The sequence below is a fragment of the Nannospalax galili genome, unplaced genomic scaffold, assembly GCF_000622305.1.
Source record: "Nannospalax galili isolate Female #2095 unplaced genomic scaffold, S.galili_v1.0 scaffold368, whole genome shotgun sequence".
Lineage (NCBI taxonomy): Eukaryota > Metazoa > Chordata > Mammalia > Rodentia > Spalacidae > Nannospalax > Nannospalax galili.
This window is the reverse complement of record NW_008359963.1, coordinates 496,191-514,436: the sequence shown is the minus strand read 5'-3', so window position 1 is coordinate 514,436 and position 18,246 is coordinate 496,191. Positions and strand designations below refer to the sequence as shown.

At 46.5% G+C, this 18,246-nt stretch overlaps 1 protein-coding gene and 1 pseudogene across 2 annotated transcripts in view; one reads left to right on the top strand and one right to left on the bottom strand.

Moving 5' to 3' along the window:
* Positions 1-18,246, bottom strand: part of Cnih3 (cornichon family AMPA receptor auxiliary protein 3) — a 119,126-nt gene that overhangs the window by 41,246 nt on the left and 59,634 nt on the right. The window contains exon 3 of one of the 2 annotated variants that reach the window (XM_008823718.3): positions 15,058-15,105. The exons of the other annotated variant lie outside the window; for it this stretch is intronic. Coding sequence (XP_008821940.1) covers positions 15,058-15,105 — 48 coding nt within the window. The remainder of the gene's footprint in view (positions 1-15,057; positions 15,106-18,246) is intronic. 2 annotated transcript variants of the gene reach the window in all.
* Positions 819-1,817, top strand: LOC108490231 (annotated as a pseudogene).

Below are 18,246 nucleotides of genomic sequence, written 5' to 3'. Positions count from 1 at the left end.
TATCACCTCCTTCAACCTCAGAATGGGGTAGACTGGCCTGCTACCAAGTGACAACTTCTGGAAGCCAGCACTTTGCCTGGGATCTCCCGGGAAGGGATGTCCTAAAAGCAAAAATAGGTTAATTATATAACTACAGCCCCACTCAGCAATTAGCACATCTTTGGATGTGTCATTTATGTAGATTTGGTCCTCACTCTGTGTCTGCAGGGGAGACAGGAACAAGAACTAATTAGAATGATGAGTGACCCACACCTTACAGGATCTGTATCGTCAACATCCTAGGCTTTGACGAGCGGCTCTCAATGCTGTTCCCTGCAAGCCTTGTGGCTTCCTGGAAGAACAGGGTCAGGTCCCTTTGTTCAGGACATCTCCTTTTCTTCACAAGCTTTGCACACAGTAAGTATCCTTTTCCTTCTGACAAACAAAAGACCACCTCTTCTTTCTCTGAATTTCATCTATGATGATGGGAAAATGCTAGGAAAAGCAAAATCCAGGGGCTCACTATTTACCCTGTTACTCCTCAGGTATAAATTCAACAGTAGATCAACCATTTTGTCTCTCAAACAAGGGGTTGTTGTTTCCCTAAAAACTCTTGCCTTGTGCAGGGATCCTGTTGTGGGCCGACTCTTGACAACCCTGTCCGAATTCATATATTGAAGTCCTTGACCCCAGAACCTCAGAATATGATAAGCATTTGGAGGCAAGGTCTTTAAAAGAGTAATTAAGGCTCTCTGCTCCTCCCTGTTCTAGAGACAGCCACATCTTCTTAGAGACAGCCTAATATTCTCCTGCAGTGCCAGCCTTGTCCCTGAGACCCGATGGTGATGGTCAGAGTAAATGGATATGGCTGTATTGGGCGCCTGGTCACCAGGGCTGCCTTCAACTCTGGCAAAGTAGACACTGTTGCCATCAATGACCCCTTCATTGACCTCAACTACATGGCCTACATGTTCCAGTATGATTCTACCCATAGTAAGTTCAACGGTGCAGTCAAGGCTGAGAATGGGAAACTTGTCATCAATGGGAAGGCCATCTCCATCTTCCAGGATCGAGATCCCACCAACATCAAATGGAGTGATGTTGGTGCCAAGTATGTTGTGGAGTCTACTGAGGTCTTTACTACCATGGAGAAGGCTGGGGCCCACTTGAAGAGTGGAGCCAAAAGGGTCATCATCTTTGGCCCTCTGCTGATGCCCCCCCCATGTTTGTGATGGGTGTGAATCATGAGAAATATGACAACTCCCTCAAGATTTTCAGCAACGCCTCCTGCACCACCAACTGCTTAGCCCCTCTGCTGGCCAAGGTCATCCACGACAACTTTGGCATCGTTGAGGGACTCATGACCACAGTTCATGCCATCACAGCTACCAAGAAGACTGTAGATGGTCCCTCTGGGAAACTGTGGCATGAAGGATGTGCAACTGCTCAGAACATCATCCCTGCATCCACTGGCACTGCCGAGGCTGTGGGCAAGGTCATACCAGAGCTGAACAGGAAACTCACTGGCATGTGTTCCGACACCCAACGTGTCTGTCGTGGATCTGACTTGTCGCCTGGAAAAAGCTGCTAAATATGATGACATCAAGAAGATGGGGAAGCAGGCATCCAAGGGCCCCCTAAAGGGCATCCTGGGCTATACTGAGGACCAGGTCATCTCCTGAAACTTTAACAGGGACACGCACTCTTCTACCCTTGATGCTGCGGCTGGCATTGCTCTCAATGACCACTTTGTCAAGCCCATTTCTTGGTATGACAACAAATTTGGCTACAGCAACAGGGTGGTGGACCTCATGGTACACATGGCCTCCAAGGAGTAAGAAACTCTGAACCACTCACCCCAGCAAGAGGAATCGAAAGATACCTAAGAGATTGTTTAAACACATATTTAGGTGTATCTGTAAGGATGTTCCCAGAGGTTATTATGTCATGAGAGCGCTCATCTAGTGAATTGATCTATTGGTGGACTCAAAATAAGAATGAACTAGTAATCAGGGCATGGTGGTACACACCTTTAATTTCAGCACTCTGGAGGCAAAAGCAGGTTGATCTCTGTAAGACTGAGATCAGCTTGGTCTCCATAGCAAGTTCCAGGTTGACTGGGAAACACTGTCTCAAAAAAAAAAAAAAATAGACTAGTGAGAGGTGGTGGAGCTATGGAAAGTAAAGGCCTGCTGAGAGGAAGTGGGGTCACCCATAGTAGGTCCTTAGAGACTCTACCTTGCCCTGACCTTTTTCTGTTGTGGCTCCCCTCTGCTTCCTGCCTACATGACGAGAGCTACTCTCCCACATCCTCCCTGCCATGATGGATTAAGCAAAATTAATCTCTCCTGCCTTAGGTTGTTTCTGTCAGGTGTTCTGTCACAGCAACAAATCTGCCTAACACACTGACTGTTGTAGCCAGCTGAAAAGCAAACATTTTCCAGTCTTACACCTTCTGAGCACCCCTTCCACACCAAAGCCTGGAATATTTGTGCTTGAAATTCCTTATCAGCAACAGAAAACCAGTCAATGTCCATTCTTGGTTTCTGTTAGCAGCTGACATCGCCACTATCAAAAACCCATGAAGTACCATAGTCCAGGGGTTGAGGTCTGGCTTATGCACAGGATTCTGTCGAGTCTCTCAGAATGCTCACTGCTGATGGGATTGGAACTGTATATCCCCGTGGTAGGAACCTGCCTGAGTGGTTCCTCTGTTTGGTTCCCATCAGGACACAGCAATTGCTGGCACTACCTTAAGAGAATGCACCGCATGGTAACAGCGGTGATGTCACTGCTAAAAGACTACCACAGTAGAGCTGTTCTTGCTGTGTGTTTCCTACCCACCTCCCTGTGCCAGAATTGCTGATTATTGTCCAGAATTCCATCATTGCTTTGACCATTTGGCAGATACAGAAAGGGAACGGTATGGTTTTTCTGTCCCTCCATATAATGGCACTTTGCATTTGTATAGCACATTTAACTTATTCAGAGCATTTTCCTAGTTTATCACCGAGTCTTATCCCAATGAAACAAAACTCCATGTGTTGTGTAATTGTCTGTGCCATAGAGACAGCTTAGGGACCAGAGCCAATGAAACTGGGAGCTGGAGGAGGACCAAGGACCCAAATCGTTTAAAGAATTACAAGCCCCATAGAAGTTGCAAATGGAGCCAGCTTAGGAACTCGGAACCATGGCTTCTCCATGGGGGAAGACACATCTGGAGCAAGCCAGTCAGCTTACACAAGCTGGGATCCTGTGGGAATTTCCATCTGTATCCAAGGGCTCTCTATTGCTCCTGCCTGGGTATAAATGCTGCTAGTTTTAGCTTCAGAGAGGGGTAAAGGTATGCTGCTGCTGAGAAGGAGAGGCCCATTCGATTTGGTAATATTGGCCCACTTTGTGACCTAGAAACACAACTCATGTTATTTGCCTCTTCAGCATTTTGGAAAAGGGCCAAAATGAAGATCTAGCAGGGTGAGCACTTGGCAGGTTGAAAAACAGAATTGTTAACGCTCACCACATCTTGGAAAAGGGAACATCTGGAAGCAAATTTTACACCAAGAAAAACAAGCTGTCTGTGGATTGCTGGAGATGAATCACCCCACTAAGCTGACATTGCCCTGGAAGTTAGGAGCCCAACGCCTCCAGTCCACTTGGGCACCCGTTGGCAAATTATTGCTTTTACTCTGGTGCCATTTAGAAAATTATGGCTCTCTAAATCACACCATGGGGACACAGAAAGTGGAAATGCCTCCCCACCTGCACTACTGAAGCCTGGCTTCCCCTCTAACTCGTGAATCCTAGCCTGGCTGTCCATTAGAGACACCTGGAGAGCTGTTAAAAACCAAGGGCCTAGGCTGGGCTCCAGACCAGCCAAACCAGGCAGCCTAAATTTTTTGTTTCCCAGGTGATTTTAACATGTAGGCAAGATTGGAAACCAGAGTTCTACTGCGTCTATACAACACTTACCCACTGGGCAGTGAGGGATGATGCTCTGGGTGACAAAGCATGTCACACCTACCATTGGCCTTCCTTTGGTCTCTTCCACGTGTCTTAATCTCATGCTCAGGAGTGAGCATTTCTCCCTAATGCATTATGGAAATTGCCATCCACGGCGATATGAAGTTGCTGCTTTCACAGTCACTAATCCACTTAACTAATTAACATGAAGCAGAATCCCTGCTGGGCAATGCAGCAGGTATAGAAATGAAGGGACAGGATCCTTGCATAAAATAACATACATGTAAAATACATGTTTAGGCACTACAATGTAAGGTTTTGTGTAGACAGGGCTTTGAGGGACTATCGGGTAGGAATGAAGAGAAAAAGCAAGCTCTCTTAGCTAGCCTAAGCATGTCTTCACAAGTGTTCTCTCTCTGTGTCCTGTCTTTCTCACACACATACTTATCCACCTCAGCACACTATACAGGGCTATGAACTTAGTGGACTCTGAATTGATTGCAGCTAAATGGATGAATAAGACTGGTACTCACTGGGTTCTATCAACACTACCACCGGGCCTTCTTAGCTCCCTTCCACTCCTACCAGGCCCAGCTTCCATCTGGTATCATCCAATATCAGGCAAGCTGTGGTACTTCATCTCACCCCCACTTCCCTTGCAATAGTGAGGTGCTGTGTTCTGACTGCTCTCCTGGGAAATCCCTCTCTAAGACTGAAACCTAAGCTGCCTCCCAATGTTCACTCTCCCTGTCTGCTGAGAATGTAGTCACCCAAAATAAAGACCAGATGTGGCCCTTGCATAAAATCTATCCAATGGGTTAAGGAGAAGTGGGGTGATGACTTCTGGTGATGTCCTTCAAGGAAATGGCCCCTTTCTTCTCCCCTCCATCCTGCTGCTTGAGAGAAGGTCATGGCATGACTACCTCCTGGGCCTCATGGGAAAGGAAACATCATCACCATGACAGAGTTCCCAAGATAGGAGAAGTCTGGGTATCTAGATGCCCTTGGGAGGCAGAGGACTCTGTAAGCCCGGACAAGCTCACCCCCGAGTCTACAGAATCCCTCTTATGTCCTAGACCCAGTTACACCGAGTTCCTTACCAGCCAACCCATATCTCCTTATGCTTTCCTGCTTCCCACATGTCCTGTAACAAATACCTGGAGTTCCTTTTCACATTAATGAAAATTGTAAGATATTACAAAAACCCAAATTATTGCTGTCAGATTGGTCAATGAGTCAGTGATTCTCATAGCACACGTAGCAAGAATTTATAGGCCTTTCATCTTGACAGGTCAGGCAGTGAGAACATGTTTTTCCTGATGAATGCAGCAAGTAGCCAGCTGACTGTCTTCCTGATCACTTGAGTGATCATCATTCTTTTCACTGGTCCTATAGAGCCTGGTTCTAGTAGAGTGATACAAAGTATGGTAAAGGTATGGAAAACAGCAGTTCCCATGGATGGAAGCACATGAACCAGCAAGGATGTGAAGAATAAGTAGGGACTCTGGAGGCAGACCCACCATCCAGGTAGCTTCAGTGAGCTGTCACCCAACCCATGGGCTGCTATGAAGATCCAGTTATACACAGCTCCATAACTGTTCACAAACTTACTGAACCTGAACTTGCCAGGATTAGAGAGTGTGATGGGTTTCCAGAGAAACCTATGTGTATATATGTATACATATATGTATACAGGCATATATGAAGAGAGAGACAAGAAGAGACAAAAGGCTGATTGTATGGAATTGGTTCGCATGGCCTTAGGGGCTTGGCCAGTCTATGATCTGCAGAGAGGACTGGCTGGCTAGGACTAAGGGAAGAGTAGATGGCATGGCTGATGTCTCAAAGTATCTGCTGACTCCTTTTGTTCAGGGGAGGCTGGTATCTGCTGAGGCTATCGTTGAGTTGGATGAGACTCATATAAGAAGGGTACCACCATTCTGAACTCATGTTCAGATTTAACTGTCAATGTGACAGCCACTGGAAGGTGGGGTGTTGAAGGAGTATTTGGGTCATGGGCATCTTGAAAGGGCTGGTTTAGAACCTTCAGGACTGGACTGGTTACTTGGATAGTGGGTTATTATACAGCAAGGCTATCTGCCCCTCACGCCATCTCTCTTCTGCACATGTCTGCATGTTCTTGGTCTTTACAGCCCCTAGAACTAGACAGAACCCAAACCAGCCTGTCCTCTTTATAAATTATTCAGTCTCTGGTGTTCTATTGTAGAAACAGAAAATGAACTAAGAAAGAGGGTAATCAGCTTTATTCAAAGTCTACCCATTTAAATGTTAATCTCATCCCAAAACTACCTTCACAGAGACATCCAGAATCATGTTTGACTACCAATCTTGGCACTATGACCTACCAAGTTGATACATAAAATTAACCTCCATGGTTGGAAGGAGGCATCTCTATGCTTAATAATTTATTCAGATCGCTGAGGTACAGCCAGAGGTTGGGCCCACTCTTGATGAGGCATTCTAAGGCCACTGACCTTACCTCCTACCCTCAAGGGATGCTGCACTCCTTCCCTGCCTGAAGCCTGCAGTATGATTATATGTCTATCTCAAAGTCAACTGTATGTTGAGCCTTGGGTGAAGAAGATGTTCTGTCCACACACCGTCAAGACACAGAAGCTATGGAGGCATACACACACACACACACACACTGAGCCCCAGGGCTCTGTCCATCCTGGACTGCCTGCATAGGAGTCAGCAGTGAGCCTCATTTGCTCACTGATTACGTTTTTCTGGGCTGGTGCTCTTTTCTCTGACCCTTTTTCCTCAACCAACCTCACTACCCAGGCCCCAGGTACCATCGTGGCCACTGTGTATGAATACATACCCCACCATTCCAGGCATCAGTTATCTCCCACCTCCTTCTCTGCTTTGGTCACTGGCATAGGAGTGGGGGTGTGGCCTTTAAAAATTGCAGACAACTGGACCCTCCAAAGACTTCCTGGAGTAGAATGTTCCAGATGTTGTTCATCCAAAAAGATATATGTTGAAAATTTTGCATGGGGGACTTTGGAAAGCTCTAGCTCTATTAATGGCACATAGAGAAGAAAACAAACTCTGACATTTGCTCTTTCCAGACACTGTGCCAGCATACGATTTTCACAATAAGGCACCGAGTTTTCACTGGAGAACACCTGCCCCTTTGCCCTGTGACTTTGTCCCTCTCAGTCTGCCCCAACTTAGTCCCATGACTAGGTCCAGGCAATAGAATGCTAGTAGGTTTGATGTATATCTAAGCTTTGAAAAAGGACCCATGCGTTTCCACTTCTATCTGACACCATGAGAATGAGTGAGAGGGCAAGACTGAGCCAACCATCCCAGGGGTAGCCAATGAGGAGCTAATGAACTGCCAGAGATGTGAGGAGCCTCATCAAGATATAAATGCTCCCTCTCTGCCATGCCCCACCAGGACCACAGAGCCTACCACATGCTCCATGAGAAATGCAAAGGGTGCTATGGTGTGTTGACTCAGTTTCCTATTGTGGTAGCCATAGACTGACAAGAACAGAGGCAGGCAACTGCCTACATTCCAGCAAAAAACAAAACAAAACAGTATTCGTGTGTTTGTCAGGAATATGTCTATCAAGTCCTTTGTGTGTACCCCTCCCCCAAGCTCTGTGGGAGAAGTGAGGACAGATTGTGTCTGTGCCCCTCCAGCTTCTGGTTCAGCAACCTATGATGGTACTATTTACACAGTGACTAAATTCTTCCATCTTTCCCTCTGACTAACAAGAAGTTTGCCACAGAAGAGTGTCTGGAAATAAATTATACATGAGACGTGGTGTCTGCACTACTTGCAAGTTTTATTCCTGCATATTTTTACTTCTCTTCAAACATCCCCTTCCGGGTGAACTAACCTACCACGAAGTTAAATGGGATTAGAAAAGAGCCTTAAAGGAACCACTTGGCCTCATCAGTGGTGAGGGAAGCACATGATGGGGTCCCTGGGGCCCTATGTGGCTCTCAGATTCGTGTCTTCCCTGTAAAGTAGACGAGCCATATTACTGTAGTGGTGGTCCTTAAGGAATACACTTGGAAGAGAACTAATGATTTCCCCTACAATGTAGAGATTAAAACTGTAGATGGTGGTCAGAGAGAATTGCCTTCTGATTCCACTGAAGGAATATGAGACCCAGGCATATATATACTTGACCTCAATAAACCTCAATTTCTTTTTCTGCTCAGTGGGACTAACTGCAGCTATTTTCATGGAGTGCTTTGGAGACTAGAAAATTTAACACTTTTCAAGACATGTAGTAGCTATTCCTATTGTCCCACCTTAGAAATCCCAAGAAATAGATATTTCTGGTCTGGAAATCTTGTTTGCATTACAGATGGTCTCTCTGAGGCATTCCACATAATAGCCTCTGAGTTTATGTGTCCCTGTTCATTGCATTATGTCTTACAATTAAAATATTTCATTCCCTCCAGAGCCCTACAGGAAGACAGTGTTAGTAGCTAAAAGGACTTGAAGTTAAGTCAACTCTGAGGCAGAGAGCCCATGATCAGAGAGGAGGTACAGCCTCACCTTTCTTCCAGCCAGTTAGTGCATGGCAAATATTATGCACCGAAACAATGTGGATCTTTCTCAAGTTCTAGCCTATAAATGCCTGAGTATCTAGTACCCTTCTTTGGTCAAAGAAATTGGGACAGAGCTTGAAACCACCTATAAATTTGTGGAATCAGCAAGTGGATTAAACTCCAGGCACAGAATAATATCACTTCCTAAAGAAAGATTTTTCTAGATGGTGAGGTGGCTCAGGGGGAAAGCATCACCGTGCGAGCCTGACAACCTGAGTTTAATCCTTGAAACCCGTGTAAAAGTGGAAGGAGAGAACCAACTCCACAATGTTTTCCTTTGACTTTTATACATGCGCTGTGGCATGCATACATACACATCACACACAGATAATAGTAATAAATAAAAAGTGAAAAGAAAGGATTTCCACACTATAAAAGTGGCACATACTTGTGGTATAAACTAGCTCTTATGATTTTGATCTTGGCTGGTTCCCAAAATATGTGTCCAGGGTGGGTGACTGGGTAGTGAAGCCTTTAAGAGGTAGAGCTTCATAGAAGGTTTGTAGGTCACTAAACATACTTCTTCAAAGAGAATTGTGGAACCCTAGTTTCTCCCTCTCATTGTTTACTGGGTATTGAGGTGAGTGGTTTGCTCTGTCATGATGTGTTAACCCTGCCAGAGGTCACCTGGGGTCACTTGATTCTGGACTGGAATGTCCAAAAGTGTAAACCAAAATAACTTTCATGTCTTTACAGGTTAATTGCCTCAGGTATTTCATTGCAGTAACACAAAGCTGACTAATACAGCTACAGCCAAATAGTGTTATGTAACAAATCACTCCAATATTCAGTGTGTTAAAAACAATAGTCATGAGCCGGGCGTGGTGGCGCACACCTATAATCCCAGCACTCGGGAGGCAGAAGCAGGCAGATCTCTATGAGTTCGAGGCCATCCTGTTCTACAAAGTGAGTTCCAGGCCAGCTGGGGCTACAGGAAGGCCCTGTCTCAAAAAGAAAAGAAAAGAAAAAAAAAAAAAACCCAAACCAAACAATAGTTGTTTATATTTGCTCACACATTGGACAGATAGCTGGGCTCATTGGATCTGTGGGCTTGACTCTGAGCTCCAGACGGCTCAGGTGGCTTCTTCAGGGTCTCATTCTCCTCACACCAGTGGGTTGGCTTTGGGAGTGTCATAACTTCAAGAGGGAGAGTAGAATTTCTCAATGATGCTCACCCCCAACCCACCTGCCCATGTCCCAGGGACAAATCTGGTTCAGAGGCAGAGACCCAGCTTCGGGAAGGATGAGAGATGCTCTACTGTAGCAGGAAGAACTACGGGGGTCAGAGGTCATAGACACAGTGGGGCCCACTTCAGAGACCGTGACCTATGTAGTAGCAAGGGTGCTACTCAGAAGAGACACACTTGGTTGAAAGCTCTGCTATCAGCTTCTTGGAATCCTCAATAGTTTATTTTTTCCCCCACAAAGCCTTATATTATCATTTTTCCCTGAGCCCTGCAAATCATGAGGCCAGTCCTGGACACAGTGTATGAGTGTGTGTGCCCTCATGTGCATGAAAACTTGGGGCTACAGGGCCTTCTTATGCAACAAAACTGGCTTTCACTGTGGAGTGTCGTATCTACCCTCTTCCCTTCCTACCCTTGCTTCTGGAGCCATGTTATGGAGTTTCTGCAATGGATTCCGGGCTACTGGCAAATTATTCCACACCTAGGCTCCTCCCAGCAACAGAGGTGGGATGCTGGGGATTGTGGGCCACAGAGAGAGTGGGTGGGAGGATCTGCGTCTTACTGCCTCTGTGATCCTTCCTGAGCACTTGACCCCTCAACCTCCCCACACAGTGAAATCAGCATGCTGCTTCCCAAGCCCCACCCACTGCCCGTCTCAGTGAGAAAGCTCAGAAGGAGGATAGAAATTGTCCATCCACAGAAGCTGCTTCTATTGAACGCCACAAAAAGCCTGCAGTGGAACTGCACACACTCGGAGAAACTGGGACATGAACTGGAGAATTCTAGACTTGTTAAACCAGAGGGATGCTCCAAACTAGGCAGCCAAGTTCACCACCTTGGGCAAGCACAGACAAACTCGCAATCATCTCATAACATAAGCATCTCTAACAGCCAAAAAAGCCCTTAGGACCACCATCCCTGAGGTCTGACCATCACTGCTGATGAAGTAACTTCCTCTTTATCCCCATCTTGTTTGGTTCTTACTTAAATCCCTTCCCTGGGGACTAGCCACACCTCCCCAACCTGAGTCCCACCCACCGCCCCCCCCAACCCCATGAGAAGCTTGAGTGTGCCTGAGTGTTCCATGATGCATCTCTCAAAAACAGAATGCAAAACAGCCCACAGAGCCCACTACACACTGGGCGGAGAGGGCCACGCAAGGAGCCAGAGGCTCTTGCCATGAAACATGAATCAAGCACAAGCCAACACCAGTACCCTGCAATTCAGACAGTTACCCAAAGAACACACTTTCTGATAATTATAGAGTTAAAAATGGATCCACTTTGAAAAATCCCTTCTTTTCTCCTGAGAACGCCAAGTGGCTTAACAATAATCAGCCTCTGAGATGCATCACATTCTGAGCTGTTTGGGAGATGAGTTCCAAGAAATTTCTTGGAAGGTTCAGTTCCCAGAAGGCGGTGATGCTAACTAGACCCACAGGCCCTTCACACCATCCCTAACATGTGCTCATCGCTTGGAAACCTGAAGTCAGCCAATTCCAAATCAGAGCAACAGGAGCGAGGGGCCCAGGCTGTACCATCTCTGTTGACAAGCTTGTGTCCAAAACATCAAGCGGCACTTATCTAAGAAGATGGGAAGATGCCACCATCCAAGGAGCATCTCAGCATGTGTGTCCATGGTGATGTTAGGAAGGAGAAGTGAGGGGGCAGGTTGCTAAGAATGACATTTAACGTGTGTTGAGTACATGTGAGCTACATGCATGTATTATCTCATTTAAATTCTTAGGATAACTAACTCCATGAGGATGAAATGCAATTGTTTCACTCACTTTTTAAAAATATTTTTTTTATTATTTTTATTTTATGTGTATGAGTGTATTGCCTGCCTGTATGTGAGTGTACCTGTGTTGTGCAATGCCATGGAGGTCAGAAGAGGGCTTTGAATTCCCCTGGAACTGGAGTCAAGGATGGTTCGTAGCTGCCATGTGGGTGCTGGGAATCGAACCTGGATCCTCTGCAAGAGTAGTCAGTGTTCTTAACTGCTGAGCCATCTCTCCAGACCTATTCCACTCACTTTTAAGAATTACCCTGAGGCTTGGGGATATAGTTCAGTGGTAGAGTACTTGTTTCACATACATGAGGCCCAAGGTTTAATACCTAGTACTAGAGAGAGAGAGAGAGAGAGAGAGAGAGAGAGAGAGAGAGAGAGAGAGAGAGATCCTGAAACACAGCTCATGGGTTATACAAATGCTAAGGCATTTGTAAGGCACAGGCAGATGTCTGCATACATCACTTACTACTCTTCAATTCTGAAGGACCTGGAATTGGCCGGAGTGGATACTGGGGGGATTAAATACTGACCACAGATAGGGTATGAACAAAGAAGAAGGAACCAGAGAAGATACAGGGCACAGGTCTTCCAAGTTAAAAATGAGAATGGAGTGGGGTTAGCTTTCATTTTAAAATACAGCCCAGGTGGGCATGGAGGCACACACTGGTACTCCCAGCACTTGGGAGGTAGATGCAGGAGGCTCAGGAGTTCTAGGCCAGCCTTGACTACATAGTGAGTTCAAGACCAGCTTGATGGAGAAATGGCTCATTGGTTAAGAATGCTTACTGCTCTTACAGGGGACCCAGGTTTGGTTCCCAGCACCCATATACATGGTGGCTCACAACTACCTATAACTCTAGTTCAAGGTGATTGGACACATTCTTCTGACCTCTGAGGGCTCCTGCATGCATGTGGTATATACACATATACTCAGGCACATATGCATATACATAAAAATAATAAGTAAATAAGTCTTTTACAAAAAGACCAGCCTGAGCTACATGAGATCCTGCCACATACAGCGCGCTCATGCACACATACACATACACACACACACACACACACACACAAATTAATTAATTAACTAAATGCATGCTGTATCAAGGGGCAAGGGCATCATGGGCATTTGGTGTTGTCCTGGCACCCCTGAAATGAAGAGTTGAGTAGGTTACTGTTCCCAGTAAGAAGGGCCAAAACAGCAGTTATTTGTTCACTTAACAACCATGCAGTCAGCACCTTCAACAGGCTCCACACTGCCCTTCATTCAGTATCACTATGCCTGACAGTCACCTGAATATCACTGACCTTCCAGAGTTGGCATCCTAGTGGCAGAAACGGACCTCGTGCCCTAACACATCTGTGAGAACACAGTCCAGGGAATTACTAAATTAAGCAAAAGAATATGTGAGCAACAGCAAGCAAGCTCCCAACAGCCAGGCATGCAGACGTCTGAACAACTTGAAATTATACTCAGAATGAAATCATGCTGTGCTGACCCCAATGGAAATGATCTTGGATATCCATGGCAGGCAGACACAGAGACAAAGAACAAATGGTCACATGCTAGGCAGACAGACAGAGACTTCTAGAAGGCATAAAGTCGAAGGCACCTGGTTGGTATCTGCCTTGTTAGCTCAGGGGTGCTGGCTGCTCCATGGAAGCCAGAGAACCTTGAGGCCACAGGAAAATGGTCTCACACAGCGACAGTGCCTGAAGCTTTCAGGTCAGTGTTCCTGCCCACTGATGTCTATCTTGGCTGTCTTCCCTGATGTTGCCCACCACAGGGTACAGCAATTGTGTTTAACACCATGGAAGCAGCAGAGGCAGCAGCCAGGGGGGGAAGGAGTAAATGAAAAGGGCAAAAAACAGAAAAAAGGTACTTGGAGTACAATATTTCCTAAGCAAAATTCTCAGGTGCTTAGGTCTACTGCTTATAGAAGCATATGCAAACCATATGCAGATTTGCGAATATCAATGCTAATTCTTGCATAGCTTGCTTACTTCAAATCCTTGCTCTGATCTTGGAAAGGTCTAGGACTTTAGGCTGTGGGCAGCAAGACCCTGACAGAGGCCACTGCAGGTCATTGTCTCCTGTCTGGCTAGTCTGGGGTCAGGCAACAGAAAGATGATCAATACTAAGGGGCCCTGAATGTGGATGATCCCATGCTAGGGAACATAGAGCAATGTATTATGGATGAGAGTGGGGGCAACTTGGACTCTGAGACATAGTACTTTGATTTTTGTCTTGTTCTATGATACTTAGGTATTATCTTTTTTTTGTTTTGGTCTTTTTGAGACAGGGGTTCCCTGTAGCCCCAGCTGGCCTGGAATTATATAGACCAGGCTGGCCTCTATCTCATAGAGACCCCTCTCCTGCCTCTGCCTTCTGAGTTTTGGGAATAAAGGTGTGTGCCACCACACCTGGCTGTATATGTTATCTTAAAGACTAAACCAGAGACTATGGAATTGATGGCTGGAGTGGGTTATGGGTATAGAAAGCAATTTGCATATTTGTGATGCAAATTATATGCTGTTTTCTTAATAATTCTTTATTCCTTAGATCACTAGCATTTTCAAATGCATGTCTTATCAGAGCACACTTCCCTGCTGGGACAAGAAAGATATGGAATTCTAGCATACTGGGTTTCTTAGAAAACATTAAAGGACATGTAATCAGCCAGGGAAATGATTGACTTCTGGATTAAGCTCTCTCCCCCAATGAAATACACATAAAACTTCAAAACTTCCGCAAAATTGTTTCCCTTCTTTTAGTGTTGGTGTGGGGCTTAGTTTCTCTTATAATCATACAACACTCAAAAGGCTGTATTTGGGCTGACAAGTGGCTTTCCTAAGGCCTGTACCCTACACTCTGTACTGAGGTCAGGAATAGCCTTTGGCTCTAGGCCATGGACATTTCTTATTTCATCTGTCCTGTTCTCTAAGCTTTGTCAAAACATTTTCCTGATGGAGAAGGATGGAGTCTACAAACGGACTGTACCATACGCCCAGCCTGAGTGACACACACACTTATATGCTCTGAAAGGGCTTAGGACAGCTATGGTCTACCACCCTCCACTCAACAACACTCCCCCTTGAATGGCGCCTCACTGTCCCACACCTCCAACACTCCCAGTGATTCTGCAGACCAAATTGCAAAACTGAGTGACAGGTTGAAATCTCAAAGGACACTCAGCATCCAGTTAAAACACATCCCTGAATCAAGAGGTGTTATTAAAATCCTGAGCCCAGCACCAGACAGGAACAAAGACTGGGCGGGGGGGAGGGGACAGCTGTAAATGCCATTCATCATCATGTGAAAATAAAAAATCCTGCAAATCCAACCAGAGGGCACTTGAAATAGCCAGTGTCTTCCTGACACGTGATTGATGGTCACCGCCTGTAATTAGCTCGCCTTGCCTCTGGAGGTTTCCAAAGAACTGATGCCTGCTTGCCTGCTCCCACCTTGCCCTCCCTGCTGCCATTCACCTCCAGGACACCTTTCCCTGTGACCCTCCCTCCGCACACTGGAGTGCCCTCTGACCTTTCTCAGAAGGAAGCAGATGCGCTCGATGTTCCTCAGCCGCTCCCTCTGAGGATGCACAGGAAAGAAAGAAGACGGGAGGTTAGGGGTCTGCTGAGAGTGAGAAGCCCAGAACCCACTCCAATAGAGGAAGCAGAGCCCACCAGAGACCCGCCCCCAGGGACATGCCAGTAGCGTCCAGCCAGTGGCTTTCTCTAGGAGTTTCCTGCCCCTCTTCCCTTTACCTCATCAAAGCCATTCACTTTTTGTTCTTTCGTTCTAACAGTTTTCGGAGACAGGTTCTTACTCTGTAGCCAAGGCTAGCTTGGAATTCATCAGGTAGCCCAGGTGGTCCTCAAACTCATGGCAATTCTCCTGCCTCAGCCTCTCACATGCTAGTATTTCAGGCATGAGCCACCATGTCTGTAGGCCATTTACTCATAAAAGTAAGGCCCCTGGGGCTGGAAGGATGGCTAGCACTTGCTGCTCTTCCAGAGGTCCAAGTTCAATGTGCAGCACTCCTGTTACATGGCTTGCCACCACCTGTAACTGCAGTTTCAGGGACTCTGGCTACCTCTTCTGGCCTCCATGGGCACCCACACGCACATGCACATACGAACACACACGGACACATACACATAAATAAAAATAAAAATAAATTTTTTAAAAGTAGCTCTGCTAAGAAGCTGGGGAGATGGTTCAGGGGGGAAATGCTTGCCATGCATGCAAAAGGACCTGAGTTCAGATCCCAGGACCTACATAAAAGCCGGATGTAGATGCATATACCTGTAACTCAGTGCTGTGAAGCCAGAAGGATCCTTAGGGCTTGCTAACCAACCAGTCTAGCCTATAAGCTTCAGGTTCAGAGTGAGACCTTCGTCTTAAAAGAAATTAATAAGGCTGGGCATGGTGGCGCATACCCTTGATCCCAGCACTCGGGAGATAGAGGCAGAAGCAGGCAGATCTCTATGAGATTGAGGTCAGCCTGGTCTACAAAGCAAGCTCCAGACCAACTGGGGCTACAGGGAGACCCTATCTCAAACAACAACAATAACGAAATGATGATGATGATGAGAGTAATTGACGAAGACATAACGTTAACCTCTAGCCTCCACACAAGTGTACACATGTGCACGTCCACTCACATTTGTACACACATACACACACACAAACAGTATATATATATATATATATACACATACACATACACATATATATGAACTCTCCTGGCAAGCAGCATGCCTTTCCCTACCCAGCATTCACTCTCTTACAGGGAAAGCCTCCATGCGCACACACCAGATGCTCTGGCAGCGGAGTGGACATCATATGCTCACAGGGCATCTCAGGCTCATGAGAACCCCTCACTGGATAGAAAAGAGCAAGAAGCTTGCATCCTCATTGGTGCCTACCGCCTTGCTTTGCCTTTTCTATGCGAGTATACTTAGAGGAGGCAAGTCCTCCACAAAGTCAGCCACCAACTGTGCCCCAGGCTAGGACTTTTCTAAAAGTCAAGCCTATCTTCAAAGCCTGGCTCATTTCCAGGGGAAGACGTTGTAAAGCTGGACAGGTGGTGCTGCCCACAGAGGACGCTGAATGTCCCAGCTTCCTTCCTCTGCTATAACTGTCAAGACCTCTGAGCCACACTGAACACAGCTGTGGCACTTCTGGTGCTTCATTTACTGAGGCAATTTGGTTGCTGTTGACATAATTGTAATGAGTTTCATTGTGGGTCATGAGAGGACAGGTGGCTGGGACACTTCAGTTTCCCTAATTGAATCATAAATGCAGTAATCCCTGTATAGTCCATTAGCCCAGAGGAAGGAGCACATCAGGATGAGTTAATACCCATGAGGCAGAGAAGACAGGTTTCACACATGAGGGATGATGCACACACATCTTTGAGCAAGCCAGAGCCTTGCTCAATGATACTATCCTGTAAGAGAGACTGCCCAGTGGAGGTTGGCAAAGGAAGGGGACCACCCAAAGGTCCAACAATATTTGATGCTTTAGGACATCTTAGATCTAAGTGGAGCAGAGTGTGTAGGTCAGTGGTAGATGGCTTCCCTAGCATGCTCAAAGACCTGGGTCCCATCCCTACCACTGCCAGAAAGGTAGGGAAAGGAGGAAGGGGAGGGGAGGGGAGGGGAGGAGATCGGAGGGGATGATGGGGGAGGAGAGAAGAGGGGAGGAGAGGAGGGGGGAGGAAAAAGGAAAGGAAAGACAAGAAAGTTCAAATGGGTCTCGTGCCCTCACTGAAAAGTGCGTCATAGAGTCATCAAGTACTTGGGACCCAAGTTCCTCTAGGGCCAGGGTCATCAACCAGTGAAGCCTGTTCTCAAGCTTCAGAGGCTGAAATTCTGCTCTGGGAGCTGCACAGAGGCTGAAGGGCTGGAGACAGTTAATGGGGGAGCTGAAGTGTTTTGCTCCCTACCAGGGAGTAGCATCCTGACAACAGGAAAAATGGGCAACTCATAATGTCTACATGCTCGCCTAATTAGAGCTTTTAAGTTTTTTTTGTTTTTAATCCCTCTTCCCCAGGGGCACATTGGTCTGTCCACAGATGCCTGGGTTTCACAGGACCTGGCTCCTTAATTAATTTGTTAACTAATTAGAAGAGTTGATGTAATAAAGAGTTTAACAAAAATAGGGCTGGGGATGTAGCTCAGTGGTAAAGCTTTCCCCTGGAGCATGTAAGGGCTGGGGCTCCACCCCAGCACCAGGGTAAGGAGGTCCAGCTTCTAGCTCTATGCCTTCATCCTTTAGTATCCTGTTTTCAACAAGCACTTACTGGATGTTCCCTCATGCCTGTTCTGTCCCTGCACTGGCCTTTCCCAGAAGCCCTGAGTCGGGCTATGCTAGTTCTAATTCAATACCTAAACTAAAGGACTCACCATGGTGAGCTGGGAACAGGCTCAGAATCACTCTGTGCACCTGTGGGCACTGACAAGCCAGGTGTGTGCTGTTGGTGCCAAACCCAGAATGTTCAGGCAGACAGGAGCTCCTGGGCAAAACCCATTCCAGCCTGACAGAGCCAAGTTATCATAGGTGGATGGTAAGGCTGGCAGTGAAGAATAAAACGGGTTTTTTAAATGATAACTACAGAGCTGGAGAGATGGCTCAGTGATTAAGAACACTGGCTGCTCTTGCAGAGGACCTGGGTTCAAATCCCAGCACCTACATGGTGACTAACAACCGTCTGTAACTCCAGTT